This window comes from Gopherus flavomarginatus, chromosome 18 (assembly GCF_025201925.1).
Source record: "Gopherus flavomarginatus isolate rGopFla2 chromosome 18, rGopFla2.mat.asm, whole genome shotgun sequence".
Lineage (NCBI taxonomy): Eukaryota > Metazoa > Chordata > Testudines > Testudinidae > Gopherus > Gopherus flavomarginatus.
Window position 1 is genome coordinate 21,273,425 of NC_066634.1, and position 26,099 is coordinate 21,299,523.

A 26,099-nucleotide genomic window follows, 5' to 3' on the forward strand; every position below is an offset into this window, starting at 1 on the left:
ACAAGAAGATGTGAGTAACAGTAGGGGGAAATTAGTATTGGGGAAATTAAGTTTAGGTTTCATAATGACCCAACCATTACAAAACCTAAACTTAAATTTCCCCAATTTTACTTCATACAGGTGATGAAGTGGGTTCTAGCCCAAATATGCCCAAATAAATTTGTAACTCCCTAATAGAAGGAGGTGGTTTCCCTTGTTTTACAGATAGGGAAACTGAGGCAGGGAGCAATGTGACTTCCCCAAAGTCAGGAGGCGAGCCTGTGGCAGAGCCAGGAACCGAAACCCAGAGAGGTGGGGTTACCACACACCGCCCCAATCAAACCCCAGCCCTGCTTGAGCTGGATAAATGCAGGCACCTGATCTAAACTGGCCATCGGGTTTATTTACCTGTTCTGTGTACTCAGCTAGCTTAGAGGCAGCTAAACCTGCCAACCGATCAGTTTCAAGCCAGGGAAGCATTGCCTTTCAGCTGCAGTTGTGGAGCCTGGAAGAGCAGATGAATGAACCCTCCCTGCCTGTAGCCTCGAGCTCAGAAATTTCTCCCACCTTTATAAGCGCAAGCAGCATATACCATTCCCGCCCCCGCCCCCCCCCCACACACTTTGGGACTGGCGAGAGGCGTGAGAGCTGCCTTATTAATCTGATCCATCTGTCTGATTCTTCCTGGGTTGCTTGCTAGAGGATTGCCAAGGGTTAATTCAAACCGGGGCCGGATTACACGTAAGCGAGAAAGGGGAGCATAGTTTCAGCTACCCCCATTTTACAGTATTTAAAAGACAGTGCAGAAAAGCAATTTCCTTGAAATCTATCTCCGACTCCCCTGGAGAGCCGGACAAACCCAGCTCCAGGAGAAGACAAAGGACTTGGAGGTTTTATAAAAAGAGGCGAAGTTGGCGCAAAGATGGTCCCAGACCCCAGAGATGGGAAGGTTCTGGGATGAGACTGACCCGTGTGAATAGGGTGAGAAACCCTTTTCTCTGGCTACACCTTATTCCCACTGATAAGCACATAGGCCATTTTGTAACGGCCGTTTGGGGCACTGCATCCACCTAAGGGAAGTCTTGCAGGGGGCCCTGCTGACCAATCACAGGTAGCACAAAACACTGTAGCCCTGACCCCCATCTGACAGTGGCAGAGCGATATGATTCCCCCCAGGCGAGGTGAAAGCAGGAGGCCCGACACCTGAGAGGTTATGCTCAGAAATCAGGGCAGGGTCCTAGGTGCAGGCAGACTGGTGAACAGTGATGTGCACCTTCAACTCGTAACAAGATCAGCGAGACAGTTCAGATGGAGAAACACAAACACAGCACCTTCGAGAGAAGCGGTTTCAGACACAAACCCCTTCAATAAGGTGACATTGTCCTGGGGTGTATTAAGAGAAGTGGCATGTCAGACACGGGAGGTAACTGTCCTGCTTAGCTGGAGGGCGATGTCTAATGCTGGGTGTCACGCTTTAGGAAAAGACGTGGACAAATTGAAGAGAGCCCAGAGGAGAACAACAAAAAGGATCCAAGGTTTTGAAGACCTGACCTAGGAGGAGAGGTTAAAAAAAAACAGGCATGTTTGGTCTGGAGAAAAGCAGACTGAGGGAGACCTGAGAGCAGTCGTTAAATACATTAATGACAGTTAAAGAGGCTGGTGATCAACTGTTCTCCATGTCCACTGAAGGCAGGACAAGATGTAATGGGTTTAATCTGCAGTGAGGGAGATTTAGGTGAGATGTTAGGGAAAACATTCTAACTCTCAGGGGAGTAAAGGAGGCTGTGGGATCCCCGTCACTGGAGATTTTTAAGACCAGGCTGGACAAACCCCTGTCAGCGCTGGGCTGGGTTTACTTGGCCCTGCCTCAGTGCAGGGGGCTTTTCGTGACGATCTCTCCAGGTTCCTTCCAGCCTGACAGTTCTATGATTTTTAGGGGCTGCAGCGGAGTCTAGCCATAGCGTGGACTGTAAATACCAGAGGACTGACACATCTGAGAACCAAAGCGATTTGCTCTTTCAGAGAATCAAGCCCCAGCGGCAGCAAAATCATCTTCATGGCACCGAGAATTCACTGCAACTGCCAAGCTGAGGATACACAGATGACCAGCTTCATATCAGTGTGAGGTTGGGTTTAGCTCCCTTGAACGTTTTCACGCTGCGGGATGGGACGTCCTTGGATAAGGAACAGATCTATAAATAAGGCCAGAGCTACGCTACTAACTTTTGCCACTCTCACAATGGCAATTGGGGGGTTTGGTTTTTTGCAAGAACCCCAGTGTAGACGCAGTTATACTGGCAGAAAAAAGTGACAAAATTGGAGTGGATGCAGCAAAGAGCCACCAAAATAATTCAAGGGACTGAGAAAATGCCTGATGATGAGAGAGTGGATCACAGTACCTCCATGAGAACAAAGCACGTCCTAAAGGGTTCTTTGAGCTAGAGAAAGACAGAACAAGAACCAATGGCTGGACACTGAAACCGGACAAATCCAAGTTAGGAATAAGGTGCAATTTCTTAACACTGGAGCCATCATCCATGGGAAATGCTGATTCTCCATCCAAGGACCAGGGGCCTTTCTGGAAGATGGTTTAGTCCCACACAAGTTATTGGGCTCAACACAGGGATACTGAGGTGACTTTTTATGGCTTGTGATTTAGCAGTCAGCCAAAGGGGTAAAAACTGGCCAGGAATAAGTTCAGGCTGGAAACCAGAAGGTTTATAACCATCAGAGGAGAGAGAAAAGCCTCCCGATAGGAGCTGAGGGCAAACAATTGAACTGATCTGACAGCGGCGCTCAATGAGTTTTGACTGGGGTTATATGACGGGGTTTCGGACTATACTTGCTGACCCAGAGTCCCATCCAGTTCTATGATCCACTGGTTCCTTCCAGCCTTAAGCTCTATGAAGCTACAGCTTGCTTCACTCGCTGCACTGGTAATAAATTCTCACCAGAAAAGGCACTTTGGTGGGATAAGCTGTGTCTTCGCTAGGAGAGTTCGCCCAGGGTAGCTGCAGCCTATTAAGTTTAAACCAGGGCTAAGCAAGCCAGCCACCACTCCCTAACAGCCTCTCAGACCTAGACATGGTCCCTCCATGGCAGGGCCAAGGTACACTGCGGGAGGGAGACACATGCGGGAAGCTTGCCTGGCAACACACACACACAGAGCTAGTACACCCTGGAAAATGCCTTGGCCCAAAGGCCTTTATTTTCAGAAGTGGCTAGTGATTTGGGGTTGCAGGGAGGGAGCCACCCGTCTTGAGACACCTGAAGGGAACCCAATTTTCAAAAGGCAGGTGCTTGGCTCTTTCTGCTCCTTCGAAGGCACTTCGGTGGGGCACTCAAGAATTGTAGCACCTAGATCCACTGTTTGTACAGCACCTAGTGCAGTGGAGGCCTGGTCCATGACTGGAGCTTTTAGGCACTAAGGATAATAAAAAAAAAAAAAAAGACAGAAATAGGATTTCAACCCACCACTGTCCCTTTCTTTTATTTTACTGGGTAATCTGCCTGTTTGACTTTAGCTACAGGATGGAATAGAAGAGACAACAGGGGTAGGAGAACAGATTATGTCCCAGGTATTGGAAACAAGAACGTCACCTGCAAATCACCCATCCACACCTGAATTATTAAAAAGCTTAGAATTATAGAGATCAGCTTCTCAACTGCACCCTCTAGTGGCTCCCTGGTGTAAAGATACCTAAACCAGGCTTCATTTATCCCAGTGAACTCCAATCCAGGTAGGACAATTGCACCGACTGGATAGTTTTCCTTCACTGTGATCGGACCCACGTGCAAACCGAAAGGGGTGCATGAGGATGTGAGAATCTGGAAGGCACATCTCTGAATTCACACGCTGTCCCAGTACACGAAAGCCGCCTGTGCCAGCCAGCAGGGGTCACCGCTCTTCCGACTTAGTTTTGACAAAGGTGCCCATTTGTTTGGTGTTAACGTCTCTGAGCTGCTTCAGCTGCCTCTGGCCGCGACGGAGGAGATACTCAATGTGCATAACATCCATCCGGGGGATGCTGGCGTTCTTCCGGAACTCAGCCTGTATTCGAGGTAAGAACCCCGGCTTCTCTTTGCCGGCTCGTAGGAACTGTCTGTACAAGCTTAAGACTTGCTTCTGGAGCTTGCTATGCCGTGCCATGGTGTACCGGGAAGACCCGCTCAGATCACCAGGGAGAGCCACTGCAGCAAAACAGGGGCTGGAAGTGAACAGAGGTGGAGATATTAGATCAGCCGTGGTGGCTTTGCAGCCTCTTCAGTTTCATCTCACACTTGTGTGATCATTTCAATGCACTCTTCACCCCAGCATGCAAGTATTTATGTCAGTTTCACTAATGAACTGGCAGCGCTGCAGAGAGATCTTTTGTGTGCGCCAGTGACTGGACTGTGGCCCTGCCACCCGCTCGGCCCCTTCCCCCGAGGTCCCACCCCTACTCGGCCTCTCCCCCGAGGCCTCGGCCCCAGGGCCCTGCCACCCCTGAGGCCCCTTCCCCCGAGGCCTCGGCCCCAGGGCCCTGCCACGCCTCAGGCCCCTTCCCCCGAGGCCTCGGCCCCAGGGCCCTGCCACGCCTCAGGCCCCTTCCCCCGAGGCCTCGGCCCCAGGGCCCTGCCCCTTCTTGGCCTCTTCCCCCTCCCCAAGGCTCTGCCTGCGCTCAGTTCAGGCGCCAGGGACCCTTCTGACTGTGGGCCCAGCACCACCGCGCCATTGATGCCATTGTAAACGGGTACTGGCTCCAGCCACAAAACAATAACCTGAATGTCCTCACTTCTACTCATCACTGAAATGCAGCCATCTCTAGGGTGGAGCCCAGAGACTATTGGCATAGCAACGGTGCCCCACAGATTAGAACAGAAAGTAAAAAATAAATGATAATGTTATGTTCAACTGAAACTGGAGGACAAAGAGTTAGGAGATATTTAGGGAATTTGGCTAGGACATAAAGGGAAATAACTTCTCTCTTAACAACTAGGAAAGGACAGGATTTGCCTTGTGCCCCATCCAAGAACCAGGAGTTACCAAACCACAGGACACTCCTCACTAAAAACCCCACCAGGACTTACTCGATTTCTCTATGCAAAGGTCCCACTCCAGCAGTGGTCTGTAATAGACAGAAAATCATCCACACAGCATGTGCTGGAAATCACATGAATCACCAGCCTCAGATGGTCTGAGGCCACCAACCCTGACAGAAGAAAATGAAGCTGTGTATGAAATTGATAGCCCCTGCGGCTCACTGATGTCAGGTGGATAATCATTCCTAGCTCTTCTGGACCTTTTCCATCAACAACTCTCAAAGGGGATCAATAGGATCCGCATGGGAACAGGGAAATTTAAAATAAGGAATGGTTTGGAGCAGGTCACTAAGGAGCTTCTGTTTACCCACTTCTAATATTAGCAGTGAGGGCACGAGGTAGTTAAAAGTAGGATTCGATTTTCCATTTGGGCTGGAAATTCCAGGATTTTGATATTTTTTCTGATTACACACAGTTCTGCAAATAAATTCATTTTGGGTTGATCTAAACATTTCATTTAGATTTTGACTTTTTAAATGTATTATGATGGATTACAGAATATAAAATTTAAAAAGATATCAAAGAGTCATTTCATGAATGGAAAACTGAAATTTCACGTGGATTTTCCTTCCATTTTTTCCCCTGCAAACAAAATTTCATCAAAATCGACTTGTTTCCACAAGCCGTCAATGAATCGGCATTTTTCAGTGGAAAAACATGCCCATGGAAAACTTCCTTCCAGTTCTAATTAAAAAAAGCAATATGTTTAAAGCATATAATCAACCTGTGGAACTCAGTGCCAAAGGATATTACTGATGGCAAAGGAAGGGAAAGGAGGTGGTGGACAGGAGATATGCTCTTGCATTCAGCCTGTCTGATCCCTTCTGGGGAACCATCGGAGGGAAGAAATAATTCGACAAGGTTAGACAAACACTTAGGTTGACTGCTCGAGTCAGCCCAATGTTTCAATGAATCTTGTCACTAAACAGAAAAAAACAGGGGGATAAACATCCTCTGGTTGGTAAAACAGATTCAGAGAACAGGTCCTGCGTTGGGAGGGAGGGAAGATAAAGAAAAGAATTGCCCTCCCCCCAGGCCGTTTCCTGTTTGGTCCCTTCAAAGGGATTCAAGATTCTTAGGCTGGGGGCCAGGGAAGGGAGAGATACTCAGGGCATCGGGGAGAAGGGAGTCACCGCATGCTTACAATCCAGGAGCAAACCCCGGGCCTCTGGGCTGGTCCAGGAAAAGAGTGATTTCTGGGGGGAAGGGGTGAGACAAGCAGCGACTCAGTCTCCTGGGGTTTGTTATTGTAGGGTCGCATTGAAGCAGCCACTGGAACCAGCACCACCTCCAAGAGCAGGGCAGACGTGGGGTCCGATACCCCGTGCGCGCCTGGACGCCCCTGCACCGCCGCTGGGCCAGCCCACCCCCACAGTCCCTCCTACCTGCTCGGAGCCCCCCAGCCAGCCACTGCTCCCCAGCTGGCTCAGAACGTTGAGACACCAGCAACCTCAGCGCTCGCTTCCCATTGGCTGGAAGACGCTGGTGGGCGGGCACAGAGAAGAGGAAGCTCCTGCCTCAGGAGACCATGTGCTTCCCACCACGTGCTGATGGTGGGGGCAGATATTGCAAGCGGCTCATCAGCTGAAGGGGAGGGGGGGAAGTAAGTGTCAATTCAGGTCCGTCACAGCAAGGTCGTGGGAGATTACACACTGTTAATGTACCATTCCACGGCCTTAAACTGCCTTCATTTTCAATCCTCCTGCTTTTTCTCTCTCTCTTGCTTTCTTCTGTCCTCCCATCTCCCTGTATTAAATCCACTATCGACCCAGAAATCCCTGCAGTTAATTTTTTGCCCTGATTTTCACCCATTTTTTGTAATAAACCCCGATACAGTAAACAAAAACTGAAAGAGAAGGGGCCCTGGCGTGTGTTACACGGGTCAGACTAGATGATCCCAGTGGTCCCGCCTGGCCTTGAAATCTCTGAATAGTTGCCTCTGTTCAAACTCTGTTCATTTACACTTGCATTGGCTAAATGGATTATTTGCATCTGTTGTATTTAGTCGATTGGCGCATAAGCGTTCGCCACGGCAGGCATGCTGGAGGGAGGAGCGCGCCAAAGCTCTATTGACTGTGTTTTAAGCACCGTCATTTGGCAGATTCATTAAGCAGGTTGCAGGTGAGATTTATGTGGACTGAGCTGTCCCACCAGGGCCAGCTCCAGGCACCGGCGAAGGAAGCAGCTGCTTGGGGCAGCCAGTGCAAAGGGGCGGCACGTCCGGGTCTTCAGCGGCGGGTCCCTCAGTCCCTCTCTATCACCGAAGAAGAGAGGGAGAGAAGGGGCGGCAGAAAAGCTGGAGCCGGCCCTGTGCCCCACAATTGTCAAAGGTATGAAGTTAGGTGCCTAAGTCCCATAGAACATCAATGGGAGTTAGGTAGGTCACCACCACCATGCCTCTGAAGATCTCTCATAACAGTTCTCACTTTGACCAGGCCCCCCTGTGGGTGCAATGAGTCAAGTCTCCAGTGTCCTCCTATCAGGGCTATTGACGAGGCAACCAGTTGCACAGAACTGCATCAGTTCTTTGATGTTTTAGCCTAGAGGCACCTGTACGTATGAGACCATGGTTTGCCCATTACACCTCTGTATTGCCATTGGCCGCAGTGGAGGTGGAGTGACCATGCTCTGCTGTTAGCCTATTTTGGGTAGCACTTAGGAACTCCAGTCATGAAGCAAGCAAGTCAGGGGCTGTACATTTTTATTGTTACTAGATATATTACGGTAAAACCGAGGCACTCCAGTCTTGGAACAAGACCCCATAGTGCCATTGCTGTACATTTTTTATTTCTATTAGGTATATTACAGTAGCACCTGCAAAACTGAGTCAACCAGGACCCCACTGTGCCAGGCCCTGTACAGACACAGAACAAAGCTATCAATCTCTCAGCGCTCTAGAATACCTGGGTCTAGAGGGCACTCTTAGAAATGTACCCATTTACAACAGGCTGGGTAAAGCAGAAGGATGGCCTGTGGGTTATAGCATCAGTCTCGGATGCATGGGAGCAGGGTTTAAGTCCCTGCTCTACCCCCGGGCTCCCTGTGTGATGCCACGGAAGTCACTTAGCTGCTGTGTGCCTCAGTTTCCCCATCTGTGCAAGAGAGATAGCCCCTTCCTAGCTACGTGAAAGATTTTGAGGTGCTCAGATACTAGGTGAAAGGGGCCAGATATGTACCTTAAGAGAGAACCTGCCCCCTTCTTCATTTGCAAGATAAAGACCCAATAGAATAGGTCCAGGAACAAACCTAATAGACTTGTCCACGAGCATCACTTTGCTTTGGTCTGGTGTTTGGCTGATCCCTGTTCTACAGGACAAGTCCTGGCCTGGTCTGTGCAATTGCAACACTCAAGGGGTAGAGGAGAGGCTGAACTTTCAGGCAATCAGTCCAGAAACCGCACGTTGGATTTTTATCAGTGTCAGAGACCCAATGCCCCAGCTCTCGCTACAGAGGCCCAGCAGAAAGACACAGGCTGGTTCCAAGGCTCAGAGTTACAGCCAGCAGCCTCAATGGAAGGTTGGGGGCAGCAGGGGGAGGGTAACAGAAAAATACAGTAGAGTGCACTGTGTGAGCTGCTAAGGAAACAGAGTTACCTGGCCAGCACTGGTGGGTGAGGCTAAGTGGCGATTATATGCAGCATTGTAACTGGTTAACAAATTCTGGAAGGGATTTTAAACTTCCTGCTTCAGGGCTTAGACCGATCTCTAATAGCAACCAGGATGAAGTGGGGCAGATGATCGCACAGCTGCGGGGTTCTTTCACCTTGCTCTGCAGTATCTAACCCGTGTGCTGTGAGGCAGGGACCTGGGCTAGCTAAGGTCCAATGTGATTAACAGGATTGTTGATGGCTTAACACGATGGCTGAGGATGAACCAGAACAAGTTTCTTTTGCTTTCTCCAGCTCCGGAAGCTGTGGTTGAGACTGAGTTTGGGACAGATATGGCATGTCTCTGCAATATCCTTGAAAAACCTGAGGCCAGGTCTATGCGAGAGACCTAAGTTGATAAAACTACATTGCTCAGGGGTATGAAAATTCACACCTGAATGATGTCGTTATGCCCACCTTAACCCCTGTGTAGACAGCACTGTGTCAGAGGCAGAGCTTCTCCCATCACCATAGCTACTGCCTCTCAAGGAGGTGCATTATCTAAGCCAACAGGAGAGTTCTCTCCCAGCAGCTTAGGAGCATTTTCACTTAAGTGCTACAGCTGCACCGAGACAGTATTTTAAATGCAGATCTGCCTACACTGTACTAAACGCAAAACTGATACATTAGTGTTGGCCGGACTGTAGGGACGGAGGGGAGGTGTGATGTGAGGCCAGGGGGTGATGTCAGAGGACTATATTAAAATTGTGCCAGGCAGGAGGAGTTCTGAAACAATAAGCATGAAGTGGATTTCCCAGGGAAGCTGGAGGGGAAAGTGAATGAAAATCTCCCACTTCCAGTTACACAAAAAAACCCAGCCTTTTGCAGCTGCACCCTGAGAAGCGGGCTGTTGTCTGCTGATCACCTGTCCGTGGAGAAGAGATCAAAGGCCCAGGGGCATAAACCAACAGCTCAACTGCCCAGCCTAGGTTCTGCTTCTGAATTTGAGTTATGAATCTGTAACCATGGGAAAAGTCAGTTGTGGGGTTTGGAGGACTGATACCTGCCAGTCAGAGGTTGGAGTCAGGGCTGATTTCTGGTAAGCTTTCTAGCAGGGGTTTAGGTTCTTTTATTGTTTTTAATGTGTCTTCTCTGGACTGCTTTCACCTTAAGAATAAACATGCTTGCTTAGAAAGAGCTGTGTGATGACTTGTAACTGCCTGTAACTACACTGTTCGTAACATCTGGAGAGAAAGCAAAGCACAAATGCTGAGCTGTCTAGGCCATCTGGCTTGCTGGGGATATCACAGCATAGGCAGGGAACTGTGCAGCCTGGAAAAAAGCCTGTTGGCAGGGAGAGAGCCAAGGGAGGTGAAAGGTGGGAGCCTGGAACCTGTAAGTAGGTGCTCTTGGTGGATCATAGAGAGGGAATATAGGTGCAGTTGTCCTGAAACTGTAAAAGTCCACCAACTTGTGGGGGCAGCTGGTTCGACTCAGTCCATGATTCTGCTGCCAAGTGCCACCCAGTAGATCCCATGGTCAGACAATTACTGGTCCTCTCGCCTCACCTGTAGCTCCTTCTAATCAAGCACAAAAGCTGGGCCACTGTTTTAGATTTTTTTTTTTTAATTCTAGAGATTATGATTGCATAGCATCATAGCTATTACTACACAGTTCTTCACACAGAGGAAACAGGCAGGGCCCAGACAAAAAGAATCTGTGGCAGTTTTGTTTTTTAAACAAAAGGAGCTGTCAGCGAATCAAGTGACCACATTTTAAAAGGAAATTTACACATTAGGAAGCTCCTAACCAATGTTAACAATATGTCATTAGTACAAAGATGTTTCCACCACCCACCCACACACTGTGCACACCCACACGGAAAAGCATTTATAGCTCTACATGTCCTAACCAGCAGTCAAAATGAACATTAACATGGGACAGGTTGCTATTGCCTTGGGGCACCTTTAAAGGGACTGATTAATCCAGGTTTCAATGTCCTAGTGAAATAAAAGCCACTGGCCAGGCTGGGTTTAAAGCCATGAAGCTGTGACAGATGGCAGGACTGGCCTAGCATTAGCAGACAGAAAAAGGGAGTTGCTAGCTTGGAGCAGTAGGGTAAAGAAGTTATTTACCAAGGACCAATCCAGCCTCCTCCCTCCAGCATCAATGTGAGTTCCAGGCCTGATTCTGATGGGAGAAGGGGCAGGGGTAGAAAACAGATTTACTCCCACTTCCTGTCCAGCTGTAGGTCAGCATCACAGTTTCTGCCAGCAGGTTGTGCATTTAGTATTGCTGGATCATTTCCCAACCTCCCATGGAAAGTTAGTGCACAAGTTTAATCAAGTGGTTAAGTCTGGTCTCTGGCGACTGTCTGGGTAAGCTCAGATAATCCTCTCACTGATCCAGCCAGAAAAAGTATTTTACCTTGTTCGATATCAATACAAGCGCACCAAAATACTGCATCAGATCAGATACGACTTTTCTCCAGCAGGATCCAAAGTAACATAGGGAAAACCCATTACCAGATTTACCCATGTATGTTTCTTAGTCCAGACCCACAATAGCTCTGCCGTAGCTGCTTGTGACTCCTGTGTTAGTTACACGAGACATTCTAGATCTGTGGGGACTTTGTTTACAAGAGATGCAGAAGACATCAGTTCAGCCAAGCCCCAAGGCTGAACTGGCTGCTGGAGTCTGCCAGTGGCGGCTCCAGGCACCAGCGCTCCAAGCGAGTGCCTGGGGCGGCAGGCTGTGGGGGGCACCCTACCGGTTCCTGCGAGGGCGGCAGTCAGGCAGTCTTTGGTAGCTTGCCTGTGGGAGGTCCCTGGTCCCATGAATTCGGTGGCAATTCAGTGGTGGGTACGTCGAATCTGCGGGACGGGCTGATCTCCCGCAGGCACGCCGGCGAATCCACGGGACCGGGGACCTCCCGCAGGCACGCCGGCGAAGGTAACCTACCTGCCGTGCCTAGGGTGGCACAAAAGCTAGAGCTGCCCCTGGAGTCTGCTTCAGTGGCAGAAGCAGTATTAGCAAGAGCATAGCAAGGTTAGAGCTATGCCCTTCTGGGAGCAACTGGTGGAGGGAGTGTAGCGCAGAGGTCACATCCGCCCTGCAGCCCCCATCCTGTTCTGGAAATAGCAGTAGTGTGGTGTGCAGAGGACACAAAAAGGCACTGGTTTTGACTGGCTGAACAGCTGTGAACTGGATGCACAGACGTGTTCCTTAGTTCCCCATTGTTGCTACCAGCATTTCAGCGGGAGCACTTCATTGGCTCCATGTCTCCGGTTAAGATTTTTCAGGAGTGACAAGCGATTGGGGGCAGCTGAACTGAGACCCCTTAGAAGAAGCTGATTTTTCAGACAGCTGATGCTCAGCACCCCCTGAAGCTCAGACCCTTAACAGGCTCAGCTTGGGCAGCTGAAAAATTGAAGCATCCAATAAAAAAAAACCCAGTTTTTTGGAAGTCCTGCTACGTGTGCAGTTTAACGCTGCTCAGAGGGTGCTTAAAATACACTAGCAATCCCTCTGGTGGGAAGGTTTCAGAAGAGGCTGCTAGTGTGGAGAAGAAATATGATGAACCCACTTGGGTTCGAAGAGCAAGACCATGATTTTACAGCACAGTTTTTAAAAATTTCTCTCTCAGCCAGAGTTCGGCAACAGAGGATTTAAAAAGAAAAAAAAAAAAAATCAAGACAGAACAATCCTAATCCTGTGAAACGCACAGAGTGAAGACACTGATTCTGACCAGGCGGCCTATCATCGAACCCAAGTTCTCACCACCTCCTGCTTTCCACACACCCCCATGATGCCCAATTGTGAAATTGACCAAAAGCTGCTCTGCTGAACACAGCATTTGTAGGGGATCCTGAGACCACTGTAGTACAGCCCAGGAAGTCCTGTCCCCCTCGTACCCTAGTGGCAGATTTAGTGGAGTTGAGGCTTCTTGTAAAGCAGCCTCAGAACTATACATCCCAAGGGACTTCATATGAGAGCTGAGAGTGCCAGAATGGCACAATCAGGTCCTCAAGAGAACAAAAAAAAAAATCTAGTGATCACACCATACACAGAGTGAATATTCGTTTGTTACCGTGTCGCACAAGCCAGAGGCAGAGACTCGCCCACGGATCACACCACAAGTCAGCGTCAGAACCATTGTTAGAACAATGGAAGGTGGAAGATTTTGGGGCTTGGATCACTAGAAGCATTCACGTAGCCCATACCGACTCAACAAACAAAAGGAAGTACATCTCCACAACATCTCCTGGAATGGAGTTCCACCGGTGAAGGACAACACTATAATTGGGTTCAAAAATAATTAGTTCATAGAGGATAGATCCATCTGACTATAAGCCAAGATAGTCAGGGACGCAACCCCATGCTCTGGGTGTCCTGAGCCTCTGACTGCCAGAAGGTGAGAGTGGATGAATCACTTGATAATTGCCCGGTTCTGTTCACTCTGCACTATTTGGTATTGGCCACTGTCAGAAGACAGGATACTGAACTAGGACCTCTGGTCTGACCCCCTCTAGTGGGCAATATTAGCAGTTGATAAGCCTGCAGCGGCCTTGGCTAACAGAACTGGATTTTTTAGTTGAGGCAGTGGAGGCTCCTGGATTTAGAAGCTGCCACCCCAGGTTTCAGCCCCCTGCCCATGGCCCATGCTGAGTGCATTAACTGAGATTCGGGGGAAGATCTCTGCAAGTGTTCAAGGAGTTTCTATAGGAAGGGACCTACAGCTCTCTCCATTTCTAACACGACAGTGGGGTTCTCCATTAGTGAAAAGCATTGTGGGAAAATCTAATATGGTTATCAGGGGACCTGCCTTTTCAATCTGCTCGAGAAGAGCACGCTCACTGGAACCCAAACCAATCAAGCTTGCACCGTAAATTGTCACCAGATCAACCAACACGTGATTGCGTATTACTTGGGAAGTCATGGCGCTACTCGCGCTTATGCCCCTCGCAATGCGGTGGGTGTATTTCTGAAAGCGGCCTGCCAGCTGAGCACTCAGGATCTTCTCTTTCTCATGAAGCAGCACCTCTGCCAGAACAGATTCGGCACAATGGGCGTCGGACAGCGCAAGGGCAGCGACTGGAGGCTAAGCTACAGGAGGATCCTGAAACGGCCTCATTGTGGGAAGAGAAATACAAGTCGTAGGCTGTGAAAACAGGGATGATTCCCTCATGGTGCTGTGAGAGCTCTGCAGAGATGGGGTTAGAGAACGTTCTCTGCAGGACGTTATAGTCACCCACAGAAGAGGCAGAGAAGGGTTAAGCTGCACATCCACACAGACAGCCAGCTGCAAAGGATCTCTACGTTAGACCAGCCACAACAGTCAGAGAGAAGGGGCTGTACGGTCACCTGCCACTACACTAATATTCTGGGGAACACGTCTGTTCCCTTAACTACTATTGTCTACAATTAAAGTCAAGCCACCAGGAAATTGAGAGCTATGCACTGACTAACACTTAACACCTCATGGGTACAGCGAGAAGGTGCTAAAGATTTGACAATGCACCTTATGCCTTCTCTAGTCACTGCAGCAGCTAGGCAGCGGGGCGGGGGGGGGAAGATAACCAGACAAGAATTCAGGGTGGTCCCATCCATCCAAGACGCACCCTTGAAGAGGCATACTGCAGCTTTACACTGTGTCAATCTGTAAACTGCACAGTGGCAGGTATTTATACACTTGGCATTCTAAGAATTAAGACCTATTCATGTTTATACTGCTGCCCATCACCTTAGCATCTGGGCACCTTCCATGTAAAATCAATAGCAAAGGACTTCAGGGAGTCTCTGGCGTGTCTCCCTTTACAGGGCCAGAACTCTGCTTGGGGTCGAGGTTTTTTTTGGGGGGGGTGAGGGGGAATTTGAGAATAAAGGAGAGTTCAAATTGAGTGTCTCCCAGCGGACATGTTAGTGGGGTAACCTTCAACTACGCGAAGTTTAAGGACAAAGATGTGAACTAAGCAAACCCCGGCTCCAAACATCTCAGGATGTTTGAGGGGTTTGCAGCCTCGATACAGATTTTGTGGTTTAGGCTCTTAATCCTTGGTTCAAGTCTGAGAAAGTTATATCCCATGCGCATTCAATCACAATATTCACACAGACAATGCTCTATTTCCCAACGCGTTGCTTTTTTAAATCCTTTGCCCAACCCAAATCTTCCCCTGGGTTTAAATCGTAGCACATCTGCTTTGCGGGTTCCTTGTGCCCTCACTCCAACCACCGATCAATGGCTTCTGGAGCCACTGGGCCGGATCTCGGCACACGAGATACGCTCCAGATAAAAGGATCACTGTTAAGCTGCAGCGTCAGTCCCTCCCAGGCAGTTTTATTAGTGTCACTGCATTAAGCTGATGCGTATGGAGGAGAGGGAGAAAAAACAAAAGGGATATGGCATCTTTCACTGAACAAAACAGATACAATCAGAAGAAATAAAAATAAAATAAAAAAAAGGTGCTCGTCACATCTTCTCCCTCACCTAGGTGCCCACTAGCAGGATCGGAATGCAGCAGCCCACTGAGATACCACAGCATGTCGACAGCCACGCGAAGAGGGCGGCGGGTCGTGGACTCCTTTCTCCCGTCTCCCGGTCACATTTCATCATCCAGTCCATAATCCTCTTCTGGGAAGTCCCCCACGGTGACGTACTGAGGCTTAACGAAGGCGCCGTACTTGGGCTGGCATTCGAAGTACTGCTTTCCATTGACGCTGGGAAGAGGAAGGGTCAGGGATGAGATCGGCAGCGGCTTGACACAACCCCCCCTTCCCATGCACAGCTGTCTCGGCAACGCATCACCAGATGCTAGGCACCGAGCTCTGACTGCAGCCTTCCTCGTAGGCCAGGTGGGACTGACCTAATGGAAGGATGGAGCCACACAGGGATGGCAGTTAACACCTTGGCATGCGTTTGGTCCACAACAAACCAGATTATTGCTCAGCACTGTTTTTAGGGTGACATTCAATACAAGTTGCTGGCACAGACATGGAGCGAGGTCCCAAGGGAAGTCCAGGGACTTGGGCCCCTATTGGCAACAGGGCAGGGCTACTCGTTTGCACCAAGACAGAACTTGGACAGAGGAAGGGTTTTTACCTGCCATCATTTTTCCCTAAGGGTTCGTCGTATTTGACGCCGATCCAGTAGCCCGGTTTGAACTCCGCTAGCCCTGCGGAGAGGAGGAGAGTCAAAACTGAGTCACAGCCACTCTGTATGTTTGATCTTCACTAAGAGAATTGTCCTTTCAATCAGACAGGGTGGAAAGGAACAGAGAACCAGGGGGCCAGCGGCACTTACCCACGAACATGACTGTCCCCCGTTTGTTGGGCTGGCCTGAGACCCGTACCTCACACCGAGCACCCACTGAAATGGCCTCCGCCAGAGCCTTCTCTTCTGCTAGTTTTTGTTCCTGCTCCGCCTCTTTCTTCAGCATCTCCTCCTCGTTAAACTTCCCCACCCTACTGCGTTTCAGGAAGGAGCGCACGGAGTCTGGAAGCCAGAGGGGGAAATGGTTGGCCTTAAAAGGACACCGTCAGGTGAGGACATTTTAACATCTGCTCCCACGTATTCTAGGACCCAAGAGTAGAACTGAGGAATTTCTTTTTAAATCTGTTTCCCCCCTTTTTCCAGTGATTTTTTGCACTCAACTCAAGCAATATCAACAGTCCTGGTCGGTTTCATGTTTCCTTAGTTAATTTTCTTCACATTTTGATGGAACTTTTTCATTTCAAACAGCTACATTTGGGGCCTAGATCAACCTAACAGCAGTAAAACATCTGGATGCCACCATCCATCTTTCACTAGCAACATGTGATGCAGGAGGCAGAGGCTGTTTAGGAAAGATCTTTACTGAGCATGCAGAGAGGCCAATGTTACATGCTGAGAGCCCGGGATCTGGAAGCAGGAAGGCCCAGCTTACACAATGAACCCCCTCAGTGTCACACCCAATCAGACCCCTCTTGAAACCAGACCCCCCTTCTCCACTTCTACTCATCATACTACATCTGTAATGATACAAAGCCTCTCAAACCTAAAATAAGATCACTGGAGCATTCATGGTTGTCTTCACCTGTGCTAAGAGTTAACTGATTGTGAAATGCCAGTCGGTATTTTGGCCCTAAGAGGAGGAAAGCATTTCTTCCTGCAAGGGAGCAGAAGATGTCCCTTTTATTAGCGGAGATTTACAGTAAGTCGGATTGTAACAATCTCGTTTTTCCCCCATCTCTCGCCTGGGAGTAACTCCTTGCCCAAGCATGCATAAGAGGGAAGGTACCAACAACAAGGGGGAGTGAAGTTTTTAAGATCAGACTAGACAAAGCCCTGGCTGGGATGATTTAGTTGGGGTTGGTCCTGCTTTGAGCAGGGGGTTGGACTAGATACCTCCTGAGGTCCTTTCCAACCCTAATATTCTAAGTGTCCTTCAGGGCAACACAGGGGAGGAAAGCAGTGAGGGGAACAAGGAGTGGATGGAAATTATGCAAGGCAAGGTTGCTGCAAGTGAGATCCGTTAAACTGGGGAACCGATGGAAGGTTAGAGACTGGACAGCACTGAGGGAAACAGAATGCAGGAAGCAACAATGCAAAAACTCATGGTGGAGGATGCCAGTGGGTCGCTGCCCACATGGTGCATCTCCACGTCAGAGGAGCTGGGCACCCTGAGAAGCTCAGCCACGGCACCCAGATCATATGCTGCAGTTCTCATCATGCACCCACCTGGCATTGGTATATGGAGCGTTATCCCCACAGCCCTCTTCTCTCACGGGGAGGGATCTGAGTTTGGCCATTTGGAGACAGCAGCAGTAGAACACACCATCACCCAGGGGTGAGGAAAAGAGTCCTCACCCTCCTGTCGCCCAGCCAAAGCCAGCTGAGGGGGGATTTTCCAGTGCTTTGCCGTTTAAGCATGTGTCACTCAAACACTTACGTGACCAGGACACATGGGCGAGCTCCATTTGATACCAAACCCACCAGGCTTTAAACGTCAATCGGGGAACGAAAGTTTTAACCCTGCAAAGACGGGTCTTTTGACAACGCTGTCATCCTTACCTGGCCTCTTCTCATAATCAGTGGCAGACATTTCGTATTTCTCAACCCGCGACACATCCTCATACTCGCCGACCCTCGCTCCGCTCCGGTCAATAACCTAGAGAACAGAACGGAAGTGACCAGAGTCCTCTCTTGTTCACACCAGTTTGTTTAGTCCTAGTCTTGGTTAACTGAGCCCTGGTACTTGATGTTTAAAACACGCAGTCGTCCTCCAAAGAGGTGGGATGATTTCCTAACAAGAAGGTATGGACAAGCATGGAGAAGGATGGCCAGAGTGAGAGAAGATTGGAAGACGTGTTGTGATCGGCTCAGTCTTAACTGATGAAGGACAGACAGTCTACGCAATTCAGCATAGTCACGTCTACACAGCACAGAAACCCACAGCAGTGAGTTTCAGTGCCTGGGTCTACAGACTCATGCTACGGTGCTAAAACTAACCATGTAGCCATTCACACTGGGGCTCTGAACCCCTCCCCTTCCCTCCCCCCCACAGTAGACCTGGGCTCTGAGACTTGCTGTCCAGGGGTTGGGGGGGTTTCTCGGTACACACACTCTCAGGCTGTACTGAACACAAGGCCGCTCAATACAGGGGTCATTTGGATGATGCCTGACGGCCCGTGTCACACCGGAGGTCTGACTAGATGATCTAATGGTCCCGTCTGGCATTATAATTTATGAACCCAAGTGGTACTAATTTAGTCAGCTCTGACAGAAAAAAAAGTTTCCGAAGAAACAAGCCAAAGCAGAACCTTACACACAAACATCACATTTTGCAGGGTGGGGTGGGGGTTTACCTCGTGGGTGGGTTTTTCAAAGCACCTACATGATTCAGTAACCCACAGCCTGCTGCCCTTCAGCAAGACTCGAGTTGCTAAGTCCCCTGGGTGACTGAAAACCCCTTCACAAACCTAAAATCTCTGCCCTTTTAAGAGGGAACGAAAGTTATTTCTCGACTTGAGGAAAAGTCAAGTCCTGCGGGGTCTTTAGCACTACAGAATACGCTGCAGTTCCCATCGCTGTTAAAACACAGCCACCATCTCTGCACTAAGGCCTGTCTACACTGGGGATCTGCAATCCCGATACCCACGTGTATCCTACAGCCGTCATCAATGGGGTAGGATCCCAGTAAGGCCTCATCGCTGTCCAGTTTCATTACAAATTTGTCATCAGACGTGTAGAGCTCCAAGTCCATACATGACGCCGGGCTTCCCACCACCAGCTCTAGCTTGCACTGGGAAAGGAGAGAGACAACCGGTTACCGAGATCAGCACTTCCACATCCTAAACTCAACTGCTGCATACAAGACAGAGTCCGCAAAGCCAACCACAGGTGACAACTGGACCAAGCAGGCATCACGTCACAGGTGCTTACAGAAGAAAAAACGACCCAGGACCATTACAAAATGCAAGCAGTAGAAGCGATCTGGGATAGATGGTCTTGTAGATCCTCAGACGGAGCTTTTGGTGCAATGGGGAAGCATTCAGCAGCCTCCAAGCAGCGATGCCCGTAGCTAGCTAGCTCCAGTCCAGTGCCTTGCCAGGAGCTGCTCTGCATTAATTCAGCAGTGATTGCAATTGCAGAAGAGAACAGAGGGGAAGGAGCAACCCACCTAGGCAGGCAGATTCAGACGTGGAGAGATCAGAACACAGAGGACTGATAAGACACGTGGTCCTACAGAGCGCAGAAGGCAGCAAACCAACCAGTGCTCAGCACAACCCTAGCGAGACATAGCCCCTGCAGAGTCAGATTTTGCTTTATAGATCAGTTTCCCCTTCCGAGGGGATAAACACATGTCGATGGAAAGCAGCCAACTGCTACAGGGGAGGAAGCAATGGCTCCCCAGTTAGACAGCTGGGCACAAGCACCTAGCTGCCAAGTTGCTGTTAATCCACTTTTTGGCTGCATGGCATGGCTGGATTTTCTGCTGACAGAGCCCTTCTCGGGAACCCGCCATGCACCCCAGAGCTGCTGTGGGCAGCGTGATTCAGATAGGATCTGGGTCACTGCAAATGTCAGAGAGGCCGGAGAAATAACCAAAAGGGGCTGGAGAGGCAGGTGATTCAGGTTGGAGAATTGCAGCTTGTCTGTCTGATAGGGGAGAAGGGGGGAGGGGAATCAGTCAAGTTTAGTGAGAGAAAGCAGCATGGGAATCAGTGCGGGAACAGGCATTCGTGTCTCCCCGCTCCGGGATACAGCTAGAACGCAATCACACCAAAACACAACAATCCATGCTGGGCATCTCAGTGCTAGGTTACCACCATGCGCTCCACAGGGAGGCAGTGATACCTAGTGGACAGAGCACTAAGATTCAGAAGTTCTGTTCCTGGCTTGGTCATTAGCCCGCCGGGCGACCCTGGTCCAAATACTCCCCAGTGCCTCAGTTTCCCCATCCGTCAAATGGGGTAACAATACTGCCCTCCTTTGTGAAGCAAGACTGATCAAAAGCCCTTCACACAAGCCAGGTATTATTACTAAGAAGCTGGCATCTTGCCACAGGTATCTTACATCTGCGCTCTAGAATCTCAGTCCCAGGCTATGGGCCCCAGGGGGGAGTTGAAGAGGCTGGTTTTGATCCCATTACACACTTTCCAGTAGACCCACCCTCCCGCCCTGGTCTCAGCTGAGATCATGAGTGCTCTGGATTTGCTCGTCTTCGGAGCAAACTGCATGGGTGGGTCTCTCTATGGGAGCTTAGGGGAGGAGAGGGTGTTATCTGAGGGGTGATTTGGGGGGAGTATTTCCCCCCCGTTACGGAAGGCTCTCATTGGTCACTGGCAAAAGCTGACAAGATGCAAGCACCCAGGAACAGCGACTCCTTAGGCCAGGGAAATGAGACATTCAGGATGGGGTCTGCCTGCTGCAGGGTTCTCACATCTTCTTCTGGGACACTGGCAACCGCCGGAGATAGGACACCGCTGCAGGCTGACAAGTCCCTCATTCCTTGAATAGGAGAGGAAAGGTACAGCATACTCCCAGCTCTCTGAAGAGCGGTGGTGGTTGGGGGGGACAACCCACACGCGACAGACAGGCATTTTAGTCAGATAATCAAGGGGGCAGGAGCCACTCAGCAGCAGGGTGGCCTCCCCCACAGCTGGGGGCTCCTCCTCGCAGTCCTGGTTGGGGTCTCTGCTCTCCCCACACTCACTCATCCCTGCTGTCACCGAGTGAGTGGGGCATGACACAGAGCTAAGGAGACTGACTGCCCCTTCAGGACCACAAAGACCCCAGCCGGGACTCTCAGCTGAGCAGAAGCAGGACGCTGGGTCAGGCAGGGACTCATTGCTCTTGCTTACTAGCCCCTGAACAGGGTTCTGGCTCGACTGCACTGTTTTACACTTCGTTTTTACGTTTATCTATTTAAATGTTCACAATTACAGGAACTCATGGGGAGAACAGACTAACTGTAATGACAGCAGACACCGAGGTTCAAAAAGTTACAGCTTCATCACCATTGAAACACAACGTGCCAACACCACCTGTCAAAATACACAAAGTAAACAGCCCTCAATCAAACTACATTTCTCAAGCAGCATTTTTCTTACTTTCCTTCTCTGTAAATTTCGATTATTATTGGGGGCAGTATTTTGGGAGGGAGGATTTCTGGTGAAATCAATGTTTACTGACTTTGACTGATAAAAGTCTTATCTTTCCAAGTCTAGCTGTAACCCGTGTTCCAAGGACCCGGGCTTGACGGGATCTACTACATCTATTAAGCTTCCCGGCGTTTAAAATCTCACCCAAGGTTCCTTAAAACAAATCAAAACACAGAAGAAAGGAGCGCTCCAAGCTGGGCCTCCTAAGCATTACGGTAGGACATATAAAGAACAGGGCCACATGAATCAAGTGCAAAGACAGGAGGAAAAGACAATCGGGGAAGCATGGAAGGAGGATGCTGTTCACAGATAAGTGTCCGGGGAGCAAGAAGCCATCACTGAAGGGACTGGAAGAAGGGGGAACAGTAGAGGCTCCATCAGCTGGACAATTTCAGAAGCAGCAGAGGCAGGGGGCGACTCCGGATTAGGGTGGGGAATCAAGTAAGTAGCAACAGGAGTTGGGGAGGAAGAGTTCAGATGAGAGGCTAGCTCCTCCTGCCGCCCCTGGGGGGGGGAGAGGCAGCAGATGAGCGCTCCCCAGTACCTTGCCCTCACCAATGGGAAAGCGTGGGAGGATCCCACAGAGATTTGGAGAAGGTGTGGCGCTAGGCAGATTAGTCCCAGGGAGGAGGAGGGTCAGGCAGTAGCAGGTCCCAGAAAGGGGTCAGTCTGGTCCCTGCAGGTGCCATGGTGATCAGGCGTCAGTGGTGTCAGCATCCATCACAAGTAGTCAGGTGCGGTGGGGTGTTGGTCTGCGAATGGGTCAGGCCTTGGAAGGTCCGCAGGGTACAGATCCCAGTCTGGGGTGCAAGGGAGGGTCAGGCCCTAGCAGGTGTCAGTGGGTTCCCAGGAGTGGGGTTACTCCCACGGAATGAGCGGATGAGGCCACGAAGGCCCTGGCAGATGATGGTGGGGTCGGCGTTGGTCCTGGCGGGTGTTGACCCATCTGGTCCAGAGACAGGAGCCGTCCTGGGGATCAAGCCAGTGTCAAAGGAAGAAGGGGGGTCCCGTAGGGCTTGGCCCAGGCCGGGGTAGTAAGGGTTAGTATTGGTTCTGGTCCAATGATGGGGTTCTGCCAATCCCTGGTTGGGAGGCAATCAGGGGACCCACAGGGCTTGGTCCTGGTCACTCAGCCCCAGGGAAATCTCAGTCCCACCCCAGTGCCGGGGGTCCAGCAAGTCCTGGTTTGCTGTCAGTGTGGGTGAGAGCTTGGTGTCCACCAGGAAGGATTGCAGTGTCGGCAGGGTGTGGGTCAGGAGGTCCCAGTTTGGCCAGGGGGAGGCTAAAAGTCCCAGTGGGTTGGTACGGGGGGGGGGGGGGGGGCGACGACGACAGGCGTCAGTTGGTTAGTCCCAGTTCGGTGCCCAGGGGATATGAGTCAGTCCAGGGGAGGGGCTGGTCCCTGGGGGAGGGGCTGGTGTCAGTGGGTCCCGGTTCCGTGCCAGGGGAGGGGCCAGTTTGGTGCCAGGTTTGGTCTGACGCCTGGGGAGGGGCCGGTCCCAGTCCGGTCCCTGGGAGGCAGGGGAGAGGTTGGTCCCTGGGGTGCAGGGGAGGGGTGGGGGGGGTCCGGTGTCAGTTGTCCTGGTTCGGTGCCCAGGGGGGTGTGAGTCAGTCCAGGGGAGGGGCTGGTCCCGGTCTGGTGCCTGGTCCGCAAAAGGGTAAGTCCTGGTCCCGGTTCGGTGCCCGGGGGAGGGGCCGGTCCCGGTCTGACGGAGGAGCCAGTCCCGATTCAGTGCCAGGTCTGGTCCGGTGCCCTGGGGAGGGGCTGGTCCGGTGCCCAGGGGAAGGTTTGTGCCCGGGGGAAGGGCCGGTCCGGTGCCAGGTTCGATGCCCGGGGGGAGGGACCAGTCCGGTCCGGTGCCCGGGGGGAGGGGCCGGTGCCCGGGGGGAGGGGCTGGTTCAGTGGCCGGGGGGAGGGGCCTGTCCTGGTCTGGTCCGGTGCCCGGTTCAGTGCCCGGGGGGAGGGGCCAGTGCCCGGGGGGAGGGGCCGGTCCCGGTCCGGTGCCCGCGGGGAGGGTTCGGTGCCCGCGGGGAAGGTTTGTGCCCGGGGGAAGGGCCGGTCTGGTGCCAGGTTCGATGCCCGCGGGGAGGGGCCGGTGCCCGGGGGGAGGGGCCGGTTCAGTGCCCGGGGGGAGGGGCCGGTGCCCGGTCCGGTGCCCGGGGGGAGGGGCCGGTGCCCGGTCCGGTGCCCGGGGGGAGGGGCCGGTGCCCGGTCCGGTGCCCGGGGGGAGGGGCCTGTCCTGGTCTGGTCCGGTGCCCGGGGCAGGGGCCGGTCCGGTGCCCGGTCCGGTGCCCGGGGGGAGGGGCCGGTCCGGTGCCCGGTCCGGTGCCCGGGGGGAGGGGCCGGTCCGGTGCCCGGTCCGGTGCCCGGGGGGAGGGGCCGGTGCCCGGTTCGGTGCCCAGGGGGAGGGGCCGGTGCCCGGTCCGGTGCCCGGGGGGAGGGGCCGGTGCCCGGTCCGGTGCCCGGGGGGAGGGGCCGGTGCCCGGGGGGAGGGGCCGGTGCCCGGTGCCGGGGCCGGGGCCGGTCCGGGTACCTTGAACTCGGCGATGGTGAGGCCCCGCCCGTAGCGCTTGTGCGCGCGGAAGGAGTTGAGGCTGCTGCTGACGGAGACGGACACGGTGGCCGGGGAGGCCGCGCCCAGCGCCCCCGACACGATCATGGTGCCGCCGCCGCCGCGCCCGCCGAGCTGCCCCCGCCGCAGCCCGCTCGCTTCTGGAAGATTCGGCCCGCCCCCCGGCAGCGCCTGGCCAATCGCCGCACGCCCCGCCCAGGCCGGCCAATCGCACCGCGGCCAGCCCTGTTCGCGACCCGCCCCTGTCGCCAGGATCAACCAATCCAAGTACGCTGTGCTCCCCTCCTTCCCCGCCCCCAGGTGAAACCCACAAGCAGCTCAGCTTTCATCTTAGCCAATAGAAGACGGCGTTACATGCGGGTGAGGCCCATTCAGCCAATGGCAGTGCGCAATATAGAGGCAGGCTGAAGACTGAAGCCTCAGAAAACTGAGGGCAGCTGGGTGGAGAACGCAGGGCAGGGCATATGGTGCTGTTGGTGCAGAAATGGGGGTGGATAGGTGGGTGCATCCCTAGCTCGCTGCGGACCTGGGCGGGAGGATAGATAGATGGGTGCGTATCTAGCTAGCTATGTGCATGGATGGGAGAGTGCATAGATGCGTATGGAAAGGTGTCTAGGGATGGTTGTATCATATGGGTGCGTGCACAGGTAGCTGCATGCAAGGATGGGAGGGTGCATGGATGCATGCGCAGATAGGCACATGGATGCATGGCTCCATGTGGGGGTGATTGCATGCATGTGGACATAGGTGCTGCTCTACCATGCACCCATCCCATCCGTGCACCCACCCATTCTTGCATACATCTACTTATGCACCCAGTCATGGCTGCAGGCATCAGTGCCCGGGTGGGTGGGTGTATGCATCAGGGAGGGTGGCTGTGAGGAAGAGTGCATGGATGAGGGGAGCCACATAGCATCTGTGTTATAGCTGCACATTACTACGAGCATGTTTCAAAGTATCCTACAGTAGTGGCAATTTTATAGTTCTGTAGTGCCTCCATTCGGTCGTCTGCTCATCCTGAAGGCCCCGTAGTTAGACAGCTGACCTAAGACTCTGGGTTTTGTTCCCAGCTCTTTCATAGACCTCTTGGGTGAGTTATTTAGGCCCAGAGCCTCAAAGGTACTTAGGTGCCCAATGGATGGGAGAGCGTAGAGATGGGTGCATGGGTCGCTCTCCATCTTGGGGTGAAACCAGCGGGAGTTAGGTGCCTAAATACCTCTGGGGCTCTGGGCATAAGTTTCCCATCTGTACAAGAAGGAGAGCTGACCCGTCCCACAGGGGTATTGGTATTGTGAGGTGCTTAGATACGATACTAATGGGTAAATAGCCAGTGAGGTGCGTTGAGGGGCTTTTCAGTGAGGTGCATTGGGGTGATGTGAGTTTTCCATCAGCTAAAGCGTGCTACAACATATGGGCCATTAATCTCATGCAGGGCACAAGAGATCACACGCTAGTCTTTACCCAGCAAGACAGGGGATGCAAACACAAGGCTACACAACTCTCTTTGTGATCTGTTACGGTAGGGTAGTGAGTGTTAGTGATGGTGATATAGAATTTAGGCCTATTTATTTGCCTGAGATAGAATTTTGGGCTTTTTTTGCCCATTTGAATTTTGAGGTTTTTAAAATCCAATTGTTTGTGTCTTATTGACATGTGTGAACAAGGAACAAAGACATTGTGTGTTGCTTCTGCCTACAGCCAGATAGGGGTTTTAGTGCCATGAGAAAAGATAAGAAATACAGTTAAAGTGTTGCTAGTCGTGGTGGGAGTTTAATATACAAATGTACATTTGAAGGGCAGTTCTGCCCTGACTCCTCCTTCAAGACAAGGTCAAGCAGCCAGCTGGGAGGGCCAAAGGGGATAGGAGGCGGAGGAGATATAAGAAACACTAAAAGCCAAAGAAATATTGACCCTGGCTCGAACACAACCTCACTCCCTACCCCTCCCATGGGGTACAAAAGAGGTAGTACCGAAGTCCCCACACTCAAGACCCTCCAAAATGGAACATGACCATAAATTGTAAGGGGTGGTATCAGGAGCGAGGGGCGGGAAGGAAACTCTGTTTTAAAGAGCTGTGGTTATGCTTGCTTGTTAACCCCAATACCCATCACATTGCCTGCCCTTTGGACTCTGACCTGCTGCTTTCTGTCTCCGTGACAAGAACCAAGGGAGCCCTAACCGGGAACTAGGCAGACCAGTGCTCTGGTCCAGCAGAGAAGGGGGATAAGGGACCAGAA

General features: G+C 51.7%; 2 protein-coding genes across 4 annotated transcripts; both read right to left on the reverse strand.

The window, feature by feature from the left end:
- Positions 1-3,155: 3,155 nt before the first annotated feature.
- Positions 3,156-6,881, reverse strand: SDHAF1 (succinate dehydrogenase complex assembly factor 1). 3 transcript variants are annotated; one of them, XM_050928695.1, is made up of 3 exons: positions 6,447-6,881; positions 5,050-5,171; positions 3,156-4,187 (listed from the first exon to the last, which is right to left on the reverse strand). In XM_050928695.1, the coding sequence occupies exons 2-3, from the start codon at positions 5,106-5,108 to the stop codon at positions 3,878-3,880; spliced, it is 369 nt and encodes a 122-aa protein (XP_050784652.1). In that variant the 5' UTR covers positions 5,109-5,171; positions 6,447-6,881; the 3' UTR covers positions 3,156-3,877. The 3 variants fall into 3 exon arrangements, with proteins under 3 accessions (XP_050784652.1, XP_050784654.1, XP_050784655.1); XM_050928697.1 differs by lacking the exon at positions 6,447-6,881 and adding an exon at positions 5,786-6,298; XM_050928698.1 differs by lacking the exon at positions 6,447-6,881 and adding an exon at positions 6,206-6,223.
- An 8,082-nt stretch (positions 6,882-14,963) lies between these two features.
- On the reverse strand, positions 14,964-23,987 carry TBCB (tubulin folding cofactor B). The gene is made up of 6 exons (XM_050928631.1): positions 23,824-23,987; positions 18,784-18,927; positions 17,697-17,793; positions 15,948-16,139; positions 15,747-15,819; positions 14,964-15,364 (listed from the first exon to the last, which is right to left on the reverse strand). Exons 1-6 carry the CDS (start codon positions 23,947-23,949, stop codon positions 15,247-15,249), a joined length of 750 nt encoding a protein of 249 aa, XP_050784588.1. The 5' UTR covers positions 23,950-23,987; the 3' UTR covers positions 14,964-15,246.
- Positions 23,988-26,099: the final 2,112 nt, after the last annotated feature.